Source organism: Mastigoproctus giganteus, chromosome 1 (assembly GCF_048544385.1).
Source record: "Mastigoproctus giganteus isolate SK-2022 chromosome 1, ASM4854438v1, whole genome shotgun sequence".
Taxonomy (NCBI): Eukaryota; Metazoa; Arthropoda; class Arachnida; order Uropygi; family Thelyphonidae; genus Mastigoproctus; species Mastigoproctus giganteus.
Window position 1 is genome coordinate 79,647,086 of NC_143575.1, and position 18,646 is coordinate 79,665,731.

General features: G+C 37.8%; 1 protein-coding gene across 1 annotated transcript in view; it reads left to right on the forward strand.

The window, feature by feature from the left end:
• The window catches only part of LOC150090919 (tetratricopeptide repeat protein 29-like), a 99,251-nt gene that overhangs the window by 50,950 nt on the left and 29,655 nt on the right, over nt 1–18,646 (forward strand). Inside the window, exon 4 of the mRNA XM_090380666.1 lies at nt 9,554–9,645. Coding sequence (XP_090236792.1) covers nt 9,554–9,645 — 92 coding nt within the window. The remainder of the gene's footprint in view (nt 1–9,553; nt 9,646–18,646) is intronic.

An 18,646-nucleotide genomic window follows, 5' to 3' on the forward strand; every position in this document is an offset into this window, starting at 1 on the left:
CTGCTGCTCAATTGCATTTCAATAGAAGTAGTGCAAGAATCACTTTTACCTCTGCCAGCAGCTACTGTTAATCTATTAGTCCGTGTATCCCCCCCAAGCTAGCAATTTTCCGACTCACCTAACTCTTCCTCGATAACATCAGCAAATATTCTTGCACGCTTTCTATTTAAGCGTATCCCAACCCTGTAGAAGCAGTCTCTCCTGTTAACAAGCACATACCAGGCTGAGAAAAATTCTACCCCTTGAGCCTTGCACAATCTCTCCAGGGCTGAATTGATCGACAAGGCTCCCATCATATACTCCCTCCTATCATGTCTGGGTAGAATTGCAGACACTTTCAAATTCAACCCTAACTCATGGCATTTTTTCAGCATTGACTTGTACTTGTTAAATAATTCTGCCATTCTCCTACTCTGTGGGTTCTCTGTCTGTATTTTATTTCAACTTTGTAGATGTTATACTGTTGTGGGTGTGGGATGCACTTCTTGGGCAGGGAGTTGTGCATTTGCACTACGAAGAGTGAGGGCCACTTTAGTTTCTTGTATTTTATGAGTTATTTTTATTTGATTATTAGAGCATCTTGTTTGGGTATCTTACGCAGGTATCAGAATCACACCTTGCTAAGATGAAACCTAATTTTTACTTAAAATTTCTGCATTTGTTTAATGGTATAATTAGTGTTTTTTTTTTTTTTTTCTGTAATAGTCTTAGAGATACAACCATCATATTCTTTGAAGTAATTTTAAAAATATCTGTGTCAAAGCTTAACCATCTTCTTCAGTATTATTTAGATGCAGATGAATTTCTAACATACAGTGCAACCTCAATATAATGCAGGTATCAGGCAACAACTTTAATACCCACATTATAAGCGAAGCACATTATAGCCAAAAAACTTTTACCATTTTTTTCCTAGTTTTTTTTTTTAACATAAATACACTTTACTTATTAAATAAATATTTTATTTAATAATGTTTTATGAGTATGAAGACTAAAAGACATAAAGTATTAAAGGTTATAAATCTTTATTTGTCCTACCAAATTTAAAATATAGGTGTACATTGGTAAGTGACAAATTCCCTTCACGGCAGACAATGCCAGGGGATTATTCCCTTTACATTCTACTAATGCACAATGCATCCATTCTGAAATAATGATGCAATTTTGTTTGCTGTAACTGATGACAGCATTATTTCAGTACATAATTCTTAATAGTGGTCAGATGCAATAAATGAAGATGTTCACTACCACTCTGACGTTCTAACCCATCACCTCATTAAATGTTTTAAAGCACTTTGTTAATTTCTGGTGTTTTTTTCTTACATGAGTCATCCACATTATCTTCTGGGTCACTCTCTATGTCACTCATCATCTGTTTGTTGATTGTATTCCCACTGTTCACAGAGGCTGCGATTTCTTCCTCTCTCAGGTAATGCACAGCTGGAGCTTCCATCCACTTCAGTCCAATCAGTCCAGGGCATTGCTCCAAGACTACCACCAGATATGTTACAAACAGCTTTTGCTTCTTGTTCTGAAAATGGTACTGATTCAAGGTTATTATTAGTGATTTTGTCTTTTCCAATATATTTTTTTCAGCAGTTTTCAATTGCTTTCTCCCAAGCCAATCCAATATTGTGTTATGTTTTCAGAAGTTCTAGAGCTTGAATTTCTGAGTTCACAACACCAGAAAGTCGCTAACTCTGATAGAAGGCTTTGAAGGTTCGAATAATGCCCTGATCTGTGGCTGAATTAGTGCAGCTTGCTCCTTGGCAGAAATGTGACTCCGATCTTGCATCGATTTCAGGGCATCAGCCAAAGGATATGCTGGACAGTGTTCCAGCAGTAACAGAGCCTTTTCTTCAAGTTTTTTTGGAAAACAACTGTGTCTCACCAATGGTATTAACTCACTTTGAAACGGTGAAGCAAAAGTGTCACTCATCATCCAAGTTGGAGCTATCTTTATAAATCACAGTGTAAAGATTTCATGTTTATGTGCTTTAAGCATCCGGAACTTCAACTTTTACCAGGCACCTCCGTAGCCAGGTGGGAAGGAGCAGCAGTGCGTAGCACACGCTTCTTGATTAGACCGGGGTTCAAGCCCGTCACCACCAAATACGGAGGATGCGGAAAGGTCAGGGAATGACCACCGCATATCCCAGAGCAATATGGCCTTAGTTGCTAATGCTCCTAAAAACTAAATAACAAACAAACATCAACTTTTACCAATGTACAATGGCTTTAGCTTGTGATTTCCAGTCTAGTTTAGGCACAGTAACACAGTAATTCTCTCTTTGTTAGTTTTGAGTACAGTGCTGTTTCATCACAGTTGTACAACTGGTCATCTGCTAATTCACCATCTTCAATTACATTATGCAGAAATTCAGAAAATGCTTCTGCTGCTGTAATGTTATCAAATGCAGATTTTGTTTTGCCACTCCTAACTCTTTCAATAGTCTAACTTTTCTTCAACTGTATAATTTTTTTCTTTTCATGACCATTACTTCAGTTGTACTGATTTACTAATTTTGCTGTGTAGTTATTTCTGATGCCTCGGAATTTGCCAAGTTTTAAGAAAACTAAGTCAAACCAAACTATTTAGCCTATCATAGTGCTGAAATGAACTGACAAGTGATTTATTTCTCCATAAATTACTTGCCAGTTTGTGTATATTTTTGTCTAGTTTAGCCCCTAGCAGTTTTTGCTATCCTAAGTGTAACTTCTAGTAATTACTGTAATTAATGTAATGCTACTGTAATTAATGTAATGCTACTGTAATTAATGTGATTAATTACAGTAGCTGTAATTCCCTCCAGAGGTAACTGTTTGTAATTAGCATTCCACTGATATACTCTTTTATGGCATCTCTAGCCAAGGGGAGAAACTGGATGTCTACAATAATTAGTCTCTGAATCCTGTTTTTCACAAAAATTACGCTGCAACTGAATACTGAATATAGTGAGGCAAATAAACAGTCAAATAGCTAATTTCCACTCTTAGAAATATGGTATACGAGTATATGCAGTACAGTATTCACTTTTTCCCGTTTTCAATATGAAATTGCTAATTCTTGAACATGCTACTTTTTTATAATTCATTTTGGGGAGATGATCATACCCACAGTATGTCTGAAATGGCAGTATGAAGCAGCGCATTATATCGAGGTTGCACTATACATCATATCATATGACACTATCATACATCTCTCCTTCCTCTATAAAATCAGTTTAAACACCAGAACAGCTCACAGTTATTGTGATTTCTAAAAGATATGTGCGAAAGTATTTCATAATTGAGGGTCCATCATTTTTTTTTGTTGCTAAGCATTAGCAACATAAAGTGTTAACATATTAATTTCTTATGCATAATTCATTGAAGATATGTCAGTTTTGTAAATGACTCACTAAGTATTACTGAGATATATCTTTCCTCATTTATTTTTTACTAGAGTATGGGTGTATTTCTTCACAGCCAAAGAACTTAATTAGTTTTTTGCTTATACTCTGGGATAGCTGTATAGGGCAAAAGTTTGTGTTTACTGTTCAAAGAGTAATACTTCCTAAGTTTGAAATTGAAACTAGCAACACAGCAAGTTATTTTAAAGAAATTAGTAGGGGGGGAAAAGAGCGATTTGCATCATATAAAATTTTCCATGACGGTGTGTTAATAAAAGATGTGATACAATTTGCTGCTGAATTGCTTTTTGAAGGCTATGATAGAAAAATTGAAATACATTCTTCATTTAAAAAACTAATTCTCACACCAAACATTTTCTGAAAATATTTCAGAAATATAGAATCACAGTTGTCATGATAATTTGAATATACGTGAAGCATAAAATAATATAGATCAATTATAGATTTGATCATTATAATAGAAAATTAGTTTCACATTTAACAGGTATAGAGGTGTCTGTATGTCAATGATATAAAATCATGAGCCAAAACATTATAACTACCTGCCTAATAGTGTGTTGAACTGCCTTCAGCATGATAACTGCTTGCACCTGGCATACCATCAACTTTATGAAACTGCAGAAGGTATCTTGGACCATCTGGACCGAAGGATATCGTGGAGTTCGGCAATGGAGCAAGGCACTGGCATGAACTGGTGTATGTTGCGTCCACCACATCCCACAAATGTGTGATGGGATTGATCTTGTGGAATTTGGCAGCCAGGGAAGCATGCAAATTCCTTGAACCATTCCTGCCCAATGAGGACCTTGTGACAGGCATTGTCTTGTTGACAGAATCCAGTGCCATCTGGATACATGGTCACCATCTAGGGAAAAACTTGGTTTGAAACAATATTGAGATAGGATCTAGCAGTGAGGGTGTGTTCATTGGGGATGAGGGGGCCTAGTGATGTCCATGAAAACATTCCCCCAAACCATGATACCATTGCATGTTTTTGTCCAACTGCACAGTTTGGTTGCAGCTATTCACCTGCTCACTGCTGAATATGCACCTGTCCATCAGCATGATAGAGCTAGAACCTTGATTCATCACACCTGGCAACTCTTTTCCAGTCATCCAATGCCTAGGAACAGTGCTCCCATGCCCACTGCGCGCAGAGGTGTCAATGATGGTCAGTCAAAATGGGCACATGAACAGGTTGCCTATTCTGTAAGCCTATCTGTAAGAGCATCCGCTGGATGGTGTGCTCAGAAACATTTCTCTGTGCAGCCCAACTGTCATTCATCTCGGCTGTCATCCATTGGTAGTTTCCCCATCCCAGCATGTTGAGTGGTTGTGTGTGTCCCTCTTCAGATTATTCCTGCCATGCCTTCTACTATGGCAGCCCTTGAACAGCCAACAATGCCAACAGTTGCTGAAATGCTGGTGCTGACCCCTGCCTTCCTAGGGCCGCAAATCATTCCCCGTTCCAACTCCGTCAGGTCCTTCCCTTTTCCCATTGCACGGGTGTCATACTGACGAACTGGCAGGCACTACCCATGCCATCACTGTATAGGCTGTGATGTCACTCCCAGGTGTTGTGGGATGCACCACTCTTGGAGACAGGGGTGTATTCATCATGTTTTTGATCACAAGTGTATGTTCACAAGTAATGCTCAGATCATTACTTTAGTATCAAAAATAGAAATGTGGACAAAATCAAGAAAGTCTAATATAAAGATAAATCTAAAGTTGAAGAAGTTTATAAAGCATATCTATTAAATGAAAATAGGAATAAAATTTTATATCATAATTAAACAATAAGTCCAGTTAAAATATACACCGATGAGCCAAAACATTATGACCCGTGAGTCGTTATGCAAATCGAAGCAATTGCAGGTGAACTACGGCATGTGCACAGGTTGGGACACAGTAAAAAAGAACACCTGATACTGAGCTCCGTTAATCAGTGTTACTCTTGTTCTTCAGATGGGAAAGGCAGCAAACTTAAGCGAGTTTGACAAAGGCCAAATTGTAATGGCCAGACAACTGGGTCAAAGCATATCTGAATTGGCACAGCTGGTGGGGTGCTCACGGTCAGCCGTGGTTAGTACCCACCGAAAGTGGTCCGAGGAGGGAAAATCCATGAACCGCTGGCGAGGTATTGGATGACCACGGCATCATCGATGCTTGAAGGGAGCGAAGGCTCTCCCAGATGGTACGTGGCAACAGAAGGGCAACTATGGTGCAACTCTCTGGTAATTGGAATGCTGGTGATGGGAGTAATGTGTCACAACACCCAGTACATCGAACCCTGCTGAAAATGGGGCTGCATAGCCACAGGCCATTCTGAGTGCCCATGCTAACCAAGGTTCACCAGCGACAGCGTCTACAGTGGGCACACAAGCATCGAAACTGGACCTTGAGTGATTGGAAGAAGGTCGTCTGGTCTGATGAATCATGTTTCCTGTTGCACCATGTGGACAGCCAGGTATGTGTGCATCGTTTACCTGGGGAAGTGATGCCGCCTGGATGCACCATGGGACGAAAACAAGCTGGTGGCAGCGGTGTCATGCTTTGGGCGTTGTTCTGCTGGGATATCCTGGTCCAGTCATCCATGTGCTGGGCACTGTGATGTCTATCACCTACCTAAACATCGTTGCTGACCAGGTACACCCTTTCATGGCAACGCGCTTCCCCTCTGGCGGTACTTTCAGGATAATGTGCCATGCCACACCACCCGGATTATTCGAGACTGTTTTGCAGAACATGAGGAAGGCTTCCAGGTATTGCCCTGGCCTACAAATTCCCCAGGCATCAATCCCATCGAGTATCTGTGGTTTGTGTTGGAACAGCAACTCTGATCTGCAGCGTCTCAACCACGGACCTTACAGGAGTTAAAGGATCTGCTGGTTACATGTTGGTACCAGGTACCACAAGACATTTAAAAATCTTGTAGCATTCATACCTTGCCAGGTACGAGCTGTTTTGACTGCACTTGGAGGACCAACATCATATTAGGTAGGTGGTCATAATGTCTTGGCTTATCGGTATAGAGGATTAATGGTGAAATTTGCACACAGATATACACAGATCAGCTTATTAAGCTATAAGTAAGAAAAGGAAAAGATTGAAATATGAAATGAGTAAGTTAAAAAAGCAATTAATGAAAAACAGTTACCTTAAAAATTACTCACAAAATGAAACAGAAAAATATGCAAATATAAAAAGAATACTGCAACAAATATAACTACAAAAGCTTATCAATAATTTTGGAAAGATTTATAAGTAACATTGAGAATAATGGGTGTGTAAGTCATTGGGTTATCTGATACTGTGTTGATAATCAAAAAAAAAAAAAGAAGGCCAATGCCCTTATTAGTTGACTTAAGTTTTCTTTATTCTTAATTAAAGGTCTAACTGATGGTAAATAGCATCAGACTGAGACAGTTATGTCAATTTAGTATTAGCATTAAGTTGAGGCAAATGATGCAAGAAAACAAGCCTATACAGCATTAGCCAAAAAAAAAAAAAAAAAAAAAAACCTTCCCATTTCACCCATCCGGTCACTCCAAATGTTTGTCTAGTTCAGCTTTAAATTTATTTAAGCTATTATAATTAGCCATAAGGTGCAAGGAGACCTGAGGCTTTTGCTGCCCCAGCCAAAAAAAATTTAATTACATCCTGAGGTTTGTAATTAAATTTAGAGAGGAAACAAGAGTCAGAAGTAGAAGGTAATCACCCAGAAAGAGAAGAATGATGATATTCTTCTCTTTACTTCCACTTAATAAGTGCATTCTTCTTCTCTTTACTCTACTTAACAAGTACAGGTCAATGTTGAAAAAAAGTCGCGAGTTAGGGTTAAATTTGAAAGTGTCTGCAATTCTGCTCAGACACAATAGGAGGGAGTATGATGAGAGGCTTGTCAATCAATTCGACCCTGGAGAGATTGTGCAAGTCTCGTGTAGTAGATTTTTTTTCAGTGTGGACTGTGCTTGCTAACAGGAGAGACTGCTTCTAAAGGGATGGGATACACTTAAATAATAAGGGTGCAAGAATATTTGCTGATGCTGCCAAGGCAGTGTTAGGAGGGGTCAGAAAACTGCTAGCCTGGTGGGATTCACAGACTAAGAGATTAACAGTAGCCGCAAGCAGAGGAAAAAGTGATTCTTGCACTGCTTCTATTGTAATGAGCAGCAGCCTAGAGAGTAAATTGCTGGAGATTTCAAGAGCTGGGGATTGCCAGTTGCTGGCAATTTCATATGCCTCAACTAATGTTAATGCTAACTTCCACAACAACAACAGATGGAAGTCTGTTCCAACAATCAACTACCTGCTGGCTAAAGGCAAACTTCCGCACTATTCTACAACTGTCTTTCCTCAATTTAAATCCATGCCCCCTTAGGTTCTTAATCCATGCAAATGCAAAGTATCCCATCAGCATTGAGCCTTCTCAAACCATTCAAGGCCTTTTACACCTTAATCAGATCACCTTGCAGGTGCCTAGGCTCCAGATGCTGCAACTTACAGCACTTAAGCTTCTTTTGGTAAGAGCACCCCTTTGTTCCTCTCACCAATCTTGTTGCCCTGCTCTGTACTCATTCTAGCAACTTTACATCCTTCCTAAAATTAGGCCTCCAGACCTGTACGCAGTACTCAAGAAGTGGTCTGACCATTGCCTTAAACAAAGGGATAATCACCTCCTTGTCTCTGCTAGCAAAATTCCTGTATATCATTGACCATGGCAGTGATCTACTATGGCAGCCCATCTACACTGCTCCGAGAATTTCATATCTGACTGCACACAATTACTTCCAGTTCTTTTTCATTCTCTACCTCCCTGAGTGTAGTACCACCCACACAATTGGTACATTTCTCTTGGATTACTGCTACCCATATGCAATAATTTGCATTTGTCAATGTAATACTTCAGTTGCCACTTCTCATCCCATCTGCCTAACTTTTGAAGATCCTATTGCAATAGCATACTGTCTTTACTATCATTAACAACCCTGCCAACCTTTGTATCATCTGCAAACTTGGACATTAAGCCTGATTTTTCCTTCATCGATATCATTGATAAATACACAAAACAACAATGCGCCCAGCACCAAACCCTGGGGGACTCCACTAATAACATTAGTCCACGTAGAGCAGTGTCCATTTATTACCACTCTCTGTCGTCTCCCACTCAACCATCCCTTTATCCATTGCAGCAACTTGCCCTTAATGCCATACTGCACCAATTTGTACAGCAGTTTTTCATGTGCAACAGTATCAAAAGCTTTCCTGAAATCCAAGTATATGATATCAAAATAATTTTTGACATTCAGTTCCTTTGTGACCACATCATAGTAAATTGCTGGAGATTTATACAATAGTATACAATCAAATTGGTCAGACAAGACTTGCCCTTAACAATTCCATGCTGTGTGTGAACTATAACTGCAGTCTTGTCTGGGCGATCCTGCATCACTTCTTTTACCAATGACTCCATTATTTTCCCCAGAACAGAAGTTAAACTAACAGGTCTATAATTATTTGCGTCACCCTTTGAACCCCCATTGTGAATTGGGGATACATTTGCACATCTCCAATCCATGGGGACCTCCCTTGAATCTAAGGAAGCTCTCATAATTATGGCTAAGGGTTTGTTACTTACATTGCTGCCTTCTTCAGTATAACTGGATAGATTCCATCCACCCCAGGGGCCTTTTTTATGTTTAACTTCAACAATTTCTCCTCCACTTCACTCTCCGTTATTACAGAGATTATGTATGTATTGGTGATAATTACACTTGATTATGTATGGATGAATAATAACAGACAGCTTCCTCATTCTGTGAAAGCTGTCTGTTATTTTCTGTAGTCAGTTAAATTGGGGTTTGTTAAATTGAGGGTTTACATTATATGCACTTTGAAATGTGCAATTTTTACTATCAGCATTACTTTACTATCAGTGTCCATATGAATAAAGGACAAGAGTATTTGCACTTTGCATGGTTCCTTATTCTTTCCTGTTGGTGAAATATTTTTGTTTATGTACATATACTTTTTTAACAATATTAATATGGTGAAATAAATAAAATGCAAGTTACCAATCATCACAACAGTTCCTCTTTCATAATGAATATTCCCCAATAATTTACATTTCTTTATAGGAATTTGGGATTTTTCTTTCCATATGTGAGCATCTTGGGAATGATGAAGGAATTTGCCAGGCATATATCTCTCTATCTCAAGTACATGAAAGGTCCACTTTTTTATACAATTTTGACAGCATATATATTGTACAATGCTATATATGAATATATACATATTGAACTTTAATCTGTATTTCATTTACATTAAACCATTGATTAGGCATAGTTTAAGCCCATAAGGGTTCATTATCACTTCTAAAATTTCAGATTCGTATATGCAGCTGCTACTGAAATTGCAGAAAATGAATATATAATTCTTAAAATATTAATTTATTTAATTATATTTTATGATGTTTCAAAATACAAAATAATTATAATTAGCTTACTACTTCTATATTTTATATTTGTTTTTATACAAAAAATAAATATATATTTGTTTTTGGTATATTGATGTATCTGTTTTTGTATTAGTTTTAATAAATATCAGAATTAAAGATATTTTTCAAACAAATATTATTAATGAAAATAATATTTTAAAAATTCAGAAAAAAAATTTAAAAAAATACATGTATGCTGCAGTGAAATCCTCTCGTTTCATTCAGAACCTTCAAGGCTTCAATGGCCAGATTTAAACAAAAAAAAAAAAAAAAAAAAAAAATGCCCTTCCCCACTACATGAAAAGTTCCAGTAATTCTGCATTCATTTTTAAACTGCTCACTACATTGAATTATCCCATCAGTACTATGTATTCTGCTGGCCCTGAGAGCTAGCCTGATTACCATTGCTTTCAGGCTTCCATCTTAACACAGCCCTGATTATGCATACCATTTTATCAAAATTGGGCTTGTAGAAGGATATGGTGCTAGTTGCATCATTTAGTCAAGCCCTGTGCTTATTTTTAATTATTTTATTTGAAGAAAATAATGTTTCTACACATGTTTGTTTGTTAATTGGTTTTTAGGAGCATTAGCAACTAAGGCCATGTTGCTCCAGGGATATGCGGTGGATATTCACTGACCTTTCCACATCCTCCGTATTTGGTGGTCATTAGCATTAGCATTAGTAGAGGCATTTGATGCAAGAAAGCAAGCTTATGCAGCATCAGCCAAAAAAAAAAAAAAAACCCACTTCCACTTCACCCCTCTGTTCGTTCAAAATACCTGTCCAGCTGAGCCTTAAACTTATTTAGGCTATCAACCTCCACCACAAGGGATGGAAGTCTGTTCCACCAACCAACCACCCGCTGGCTAAAGGCAAATTTCCGCACGTCTATCCTACATCTGTCTTTCCTCAATTTGAATTTATGCCCTCTCAGGTGATTTTTCTGAGCTAGAGGAAGAATCCCATCAGCATTGAGCATGCTTAAACCATTCAAGGCTTTATATACCTCTATCAGATCACCTCGCTGGTGCCTAGTCTCCAGACACTGTAATTTTCAAAACTTAAGCCTTTCTTCGTAAGAGCACCCCTTTGTTCCATTCACTAATCTTGTTGCCCTTCTCTGTACTCGTTCCAGCAGCTCTACATCCTTCTTGAAATGAGGTCTCCAGACCTGTATACAGTACTCTAGGTGTGGCCTGACCATCGCCTTATACAACGGAATAATCACCTCCTTATCCCTGCTGGAAAAATTCCTGTATATCATTGACAATACTCCATGAGCTACTCTTGCAGCCCGTCTGCACTGCTCAGAGAACTTCATATCTGCCTGCACAACCACCCCCAAGTCCCTTTCATTCTCTACCACTGTCAGTGTAGTACCACAGAGTTGATACGTTGCTCTGGGGTTGCTGTTTCCCATGTGTAGTACTTTACATTTATCAATGTTAAACTTCATTTGCCACCTCTCAGCCCATCTGCTCAACCTTTCCAGATCCTGTTGCAGCAGCATAGTGTCAGTAGTGTCCTTGACAACCCTGCCAACCTTTGTATCGTCTGCAAACTTGGACATTAAGCCCGATATACCATCATCAATATCATTTATAAATACAGAAAACAATAATGGACCAAACACTGAGCCCAGAGGGACTCCACTAATAACATCCGTCCACGATGAGCAGTGTCCATTGATTACCACTCTCTGTCTTCTCCCCCTCAACCACCCCTTTATCCATAGCAGCAATTTGCCTCCAATGTCACACTGCTCCAATTTGTGTAGCAGTCTTCCATGTGCAACAGTATCAAAAGCCTTTCTAAGATCCAAGTATATAATATCAAAGTTATTCCCTGCATCCAGTTCTTTTGTGACTGCATCATAGTATCCAATCAAGTTGGTCAGGCAAGACTTCCCCTTAACAAAACCATGCTGTGTCTGAGCTATAACTGAAGTCTTGTCTAAATGATCCTGCAGTGCTTCTTTAACCAGTGCCTCCATTAATTTTCCTGGAACAGAAAGTTAAGCTCACAGGTCTATAATTACTTGTGTCAGCCTTTGATCCTCCTTTGTGAATTGGGGTCACATTTGCACATTTCCAGTCTATGGGTACCTCCCCTGAGTCCAAGGAAGCTCTCATAATTATGGCTAAGGGTTTGCTTACTTCCTTTGCTGCCTCCTTTAATATAACTGGATAGATCCCATCCACCCCGGGTGCCTTTCTTGTGTTTATCTTCAACAGTTTCTCCTCCACTTTACTCCCAGTTATTTCAAGATTCTGTAGCTTACTGCTAGAGTTGAATACACCTCTGGCATTCCCCTCGCTGAATAACTCCTCATGTGTGAATGTCGATGCAAAATATTCATTTAGTTTGTTAGCTACCTGAGCAGGATCATCAACACTTGACCCATCAATATCAAGTGGACCAATCTGATTCATCCCCTTCCTTCTAGAGTTAACATAAGTAAAGAACTCTTTGCTGTTTTTCTTTGCATCCCTTGCCAAGGATTTCTTGTAATCTGCCTTCGCCTGCCTAACCTCCTTTGTAACTTGGTTGCATATCAACTTGTATCTATCATAGGCTTCTGTGTCATGTGTTAATTTGTATGTATCCCATGCATTTTTCTTCTCTGCCATATGCCTCATTAGTTCATCTGACATCCATTTTGGCCTAAACCTTGAACAATATTTCTTAGTTGGTATGTAAAGCCTAGTAGCTTCCAAGATAAGTTCTTTGAATGCTTCCCATTTTGAATTTGCTGTTGGTAACATCATCAGTTGGTCCCACTGTATAGAATTTAAATACTGTCTCAGTCCATCGTAGTCGCCTTTACGAACAGCAATAACCCTTCCCTTTACCCCTAATGGTAGTTACCTCTTTGAGTAAATCCCACTTCAGCACACTGTGATCACTGCCACCTAGTGGTTCATTTATCTGCAGATTCTTAATGCATGAAGAATCACTGCTGATAATCAAATCAAGAGTATTACTCCCTCTAGTTGCCTCCCGAACATGCTGATGTAGAAAACAATCATCCAATAAATCCACAAAAGTCCTGCTAGTGTGTGAGTAACCAGCCCCCAAATTCCAATCAATATCTGGGAAATTAAAATCTCCCATTATAAGACACTCTGATTTACTGGCCCACTCTATTTCCCTGTACAGTTCCTTATTATACTCATCAGAGTCATTAGGCCTATAGCACACTCCTACTCTCAATTTTGATCTCCCAATGTTTATGTCACACCAAACTGACTCCACACTGCACTGTCCAGCGATGTCGACTGGCTTCACTTCCTTGGTTTTTATGTGTTTCTTAACTAATAACATAACCCCTCCTACCTTCCTATCCTGTCTATCCTTTCTGTAGACGTTGTACTCCCCAAATTGCAGTTCTGCATCCCTTATATCTGTGTGACACCACGTCTCTGATATCCCAACAATATCTGCCTTCGATGTTTTGAGCAATACCTCAAATTCATCAAATTTATTTACTAAACTCCTAGCATTGGTGTACACGCAAGTATACCTGCACCTGTTTCTATTCTGAGCTACCCTAACACAACCCATGTGTTTACTTGTACCGCAATGGCTCCCAGCAGTCTCTGAAATACCATGCATCTTGTTTTTCAGGCTTCTGCTCATTCTAATAGAAGCAGTGCAAGAATCTCTTTCACCTCTGCCAGTGGCTACTGTCAATCTATTGGTCTTTGTCTCCCCCAAGCTAGCAGTTTTCCGACCCACCTAACACTGCCTCGATAGCATCAGCAAATATTCTTGCACCCTTTCTATTTAAGTGTATCCCATCCCTGTAGAAGCAATCTCTCCTGTTAACAAGTAGAGTCCAGGCTGAAAAAAATTCTACCCCTTGAGCCTTGCACAATCTTTCCAGGGCCGAATTGATCGACAAGGCTCTCATCATATACTCCCTCCTATCGTGTCTGGGCAGAATTGCAGACACTTTCAAATTCAACCCTAATTCTCGGCTTTTGTTCAACAGTGACCTGTACTTGTTAAGTAATTCTGCCGGTCTCCTACTCTTAATATTATTAGTGCCAACGTGTACAACTATATCACCTTTTGTGCCCTTAAAAGATGATATTCGCTCTACAACGTCATCAACCTTTGCCCCTGGCAGACATACTCATGGGCTCCAACCCTGGTCTAATCAAGAAGCATGTGCTACGCACTGTTGCTCCTACCCATCAGGCTATGGAGGTGCCCTCTACACATGTCAGCTTAAAATAAAATTTTATTTTCATTGTTGCCTTTTCAGCTTTGGATAACTTCTCTTTGGGCAACCTCCAAAAATGATAATTTTTTTTTTTACTTTAATAATTAAATTGTTTAAAAATTTTACAAATGCATAAAAAAAAGGGCATACCAATTTCAGTCACATTTATATTGTTGAACGGATTCTGAAAAAGTTGCTATTGTTTAAGCAATTATGACCCATTGGATTTGGTATACAGAATTTCGATTTGGATGATGCTATTTCCATAGAATGATCTAAGGCAGGGCTTCTTAAACTTTTTTCATTCACGACCCCATTTATGATTGCGAGTTTCTTGGCGACCCCATATAAATATAAAAGAAAGATAAATTAATATTTTTTGATGATTTATTTATTAGGTAACAATATACATATACATATGAAAATATATAGTTTTAGAATTCGTTTTGAAACATACAAAAATCTAAAATTAAAAATTGCACAAAAAATTGTAAAATTGTATTTATTATAGTTACAAAAATTATATGACCTATTTTTCATCAAAATTGCATTTTTTGCAATAACATAAATAAAAGGGGATTCTGACCGTCTTAGTTTGCTCGAATATATTCGAATGCAGTCGTTGAGTGGTAAGTATTAAATTAAAATTAAAAGTAAAAAATTTAATGAGATGGATGTGCCTGTTTTTTATTGCATAACAAATTAAATCTTGGTGGAATGTTTGACACTGCTGGACGTAAGACCTCTTCAACTTTTTTTAGCGCTGAACGATACTGGGATTTAATATGTGTTAAAGCTGAGAAAGTAACTTCACATAAATATGTGGTGTTGAATGGCAGAAGTACATTTAACGCCATATCAGCGATTGTGGGAAATTCAGTTCTAGTTCCGATCCAGAATTCAGTCAAGGACTTTTTTTGAAATTGTAGTTTTAAGTTTGAGTCACTCGAAAGCTCAGCAAATTCCTCTTGAGCTTTAAGTGGCAGGTGATCAATCTCACTTAAGCCAATCCAAAACGGCTTTTGAATCCAAACTATTTTTTGGAAATCAATATTTAATATAAAATATGTACGGAACTGTGTTTCTAGCGCTTTTAAGTGATCTACAATAATTTTTGCAATAAAAGTTTTACAATGAATTTTCTCGATTATAAAATTGTCGACACTGGAAAACATTTCGAACGAATTTTTTTCTACCCTACTTTTCCAAATGTTGATCTTTTTGATAAAACTTTCAATTTTATCATTCGAAGTAAATATATCGCAATTTTTTCCTTGGAGAGACAAGTTGAGATCGTTTAATTTCGCAAAAATATCTGACAAATAACACAGCTTGGATAGCCATAAGTCATTTTGAAAAAAAGCAGCAAGTTCACATTTTCGTTCAGTTAAAAATATTTCGATCTCATCCTTTAATAGCAATAATCTTCTTAAACTTTGACCTCTTGACAACCGTCTTACTTCTGCATGTAATAATAAAGTTGTGTAGTTGGAATCCGTATCCTTACAGAGATTTGAAAATAAGCGGCTGTTAAGGGCATGGCTCTTAATAAAATTTATAATCTTAACAGCATCCTGAAGCACATCGTTCAATTCTGGTGCTAATTTTTTTGCTGCAAGGGCCTCTCGGTGAATAAGGCAGTGAGTAAAAGTTATATGATCATAATGAGCAGCTTGAAAAAATGATTTAAAACCAAAATTTTTGCCGGTCATCGCTCTTGCACCATTTGTGCATATTTCACAGCAATTTTTCCATTCTAAACCTTCAGTTTTTAAAAATTCGTCAACTTTACAATATATGTCTTTCCCTGTAGTATGGTCTTCCATAGGACGACAAAATAACAATTCTTCCTCCACGCTTTCTTTATAAACGTACCTGACATATACTAACAACTGAGCCAATTTAGTAATATCAGTTGTTTCGTCCAACTGAATTGAAAATTTTGGGCTTTCTTTAATTCTTGTAATAAGTTGCACTAATTGGTCCTTGTTAATATCAGAAATTCTATTCGAGACAGTGTCGTTCGACAAAGGAATTTTTCGAATATCATCGCCACATTTACTTCCATGTAGTATTTCTACCATTTTAATAGCAGCAGGTAATACAAGATCTTCTCCAATGGTGAACGGCTTTTTATTTTTAGCAATACAGTATGAAACTTCATATGATGCTAGTAAACATTTTTCACTAATGGTTATAAATTTTTCAAAGGATTTTTTTTCTTTATTTAAAGATTTATACAGTCTTTCAAAATATTCTTTTGGTTTATTGACATACGAAACATGCTTTGATTCAAGATGTCTTTTTAATTTTGATGGTTTCATACTCTCCGGAGCCAATAATTCATTGCAGATCAAACAAAGAGGTTGTTCATTACCCTTACAATTTTGAAATGTAAAGCCAAATTGAAGAAAAGACTCATCATATTTTCTTTTTCGCACATAAGATGCCTGTTTTTCAATATTTTGTCCTGCCTGAGAAGAGTTTGTAGCATTATTATCTGCGTCATTGCTATTCTTATTTAAGTTCAGCCATTTATCCATGGCCAAAAATTATTTTGATCCTAAAATACAATAAATATATAAAAATAACATATTGCATATAATAATTGATTTATTAATTACCGAATAAATAAAAAAAACTAAAATCTCGTTACGGCGGAACACTGACAGTTGACTACACTAGAAGAGCGTCAATACTACACTAGTTCACATTACAGTCAGTGTTATTGAATCATAGTCTCGCTGCACGTGTGCGCGCGCATTCCTCCCTTTGTTTGTGTGCAGGTGTGTGAGTGTGACTCTGCACAAATACACATCTAGATGTTATAAAATCGTGTATTTAAATATTTGACATTAAAATCTCTCGCGACCCCAGAATTTTGCTACGTGACCCCAAATGGGGTTGCGACCCATAGTTTAAGAAGGCCTGATCTAAGGTATTCCTTGAGCGACATGGTGCATAGGTAAACTGTTGTTTGAAGATAATAAAGCACTCAAGCCTATGTTTATTTCTCGATTGGAAATATATACATAATTTTAGTCAAATGTTAGGATTAGCATTAGTAGTGGCAAATGATGCAAGAAAGCAAACTTATATGGCATCAGCCAAGAAAAAAAAAAAAAAAACCCTTTCCATTTCACCTGTGCTTTTCCCACCAGTAGTTTTGAATTTATGACTACTCGTGTGCATAGTCTTGAGCTTGCTCAATCCTTTCATAGCTTTAAACACCTCAATCAAATAAACTTGCAGGTGTCTAGTCTCCAGACACTGCAATATATGGAACTGAAGCCTTTCTTGGTAAGAACACCCGTTAATCCCTTCACCAATCTTGATGCCATTCTCTGCACCCATCTGAGCAGAACGAGCTTTTCTGCCTTCGTAAAATGAGGTCTCAATATCTGTATGCAGTTCTCAAGATGTGATGTAATCATTGCCTTGTACAATGAGATAATCACCTTTTTCTTGCTAGAAAAGTTCCTCAATATCACTGACAAAACTCTACGAGCTATTCTGGCTGCCTGTCTGCACTGCTCAAAGAACTTCATATCCAACTGTGCAATTAATTCCAGGTCTTTTTCATTTTCCACTGCCCTGAGTATAGTATCACACAGTTAGAGCTTTAATCTAGGAATACTGCTCTGCATATGCAGTACTTTGCATTTTTTAATGCTAAACTTCAATTGCCATCTGTCTGACTTTTCTACATCTGTTGCAGTAGTATACTGTCATTGCTGCCATTAAATTCCAACTTAACTAAAATTCCAACTTACGTAGAGTTCTGTGGAACGCAACCCTTACGTAAATCTGGGAGTGGCTCTATATGATATCAAAATTATGTTTTGCATGCAGTTCCTTTGTGACCATTTTGTAGTATCCAATCAAATTGGTCAGACAAGAGTTCCCCTTAACAAACCCATGCTGTGTCTGAAGTATAACTGCAGTCTTGTCTAGATGGTCCTGCTTTAACAACAAAGAAGTCTTTGTTGTTAATGAAAGAAAAACAACAAAGACTTCTTTACTTATGTAAACTCTAGAAGGAAGGGGACGAATCAGATTGCTCCACTTGATGTTGGTGGTTCAACTGTTGATGATCCTGCTGAGATAGCTGACCAACTGAATGAGTATTTTGCATCTACATTCACACATGAGGAATTCTGTAAGGAAGGGGAGGACAGAATTTTACTAGACTCTAACAGGGAGCTAAATGATTTTGTAATAATGAAGAGCAAAGTGTAGGAGAAATTGTTGAAGTTAAACATAAAAAAGGCACCTGGGGCAGATGGAATCTATCCAGTTTTATTGAAAGAGGCAGTGAGGGAAGTAAGCAAACCCTTAGCCATAATTATGAGAGCATTCTTAGAATCAGGGGAGGTGTGCAAATACAATACATTTGCACATCTCCATGGACTGGAGATGTGCAAATGTATTCCTAATTCACAAAGTAGGTTCAAAGGGTAACACAAATAATTATAGACCTGTTAGTTTAACTTCTGTTCTGG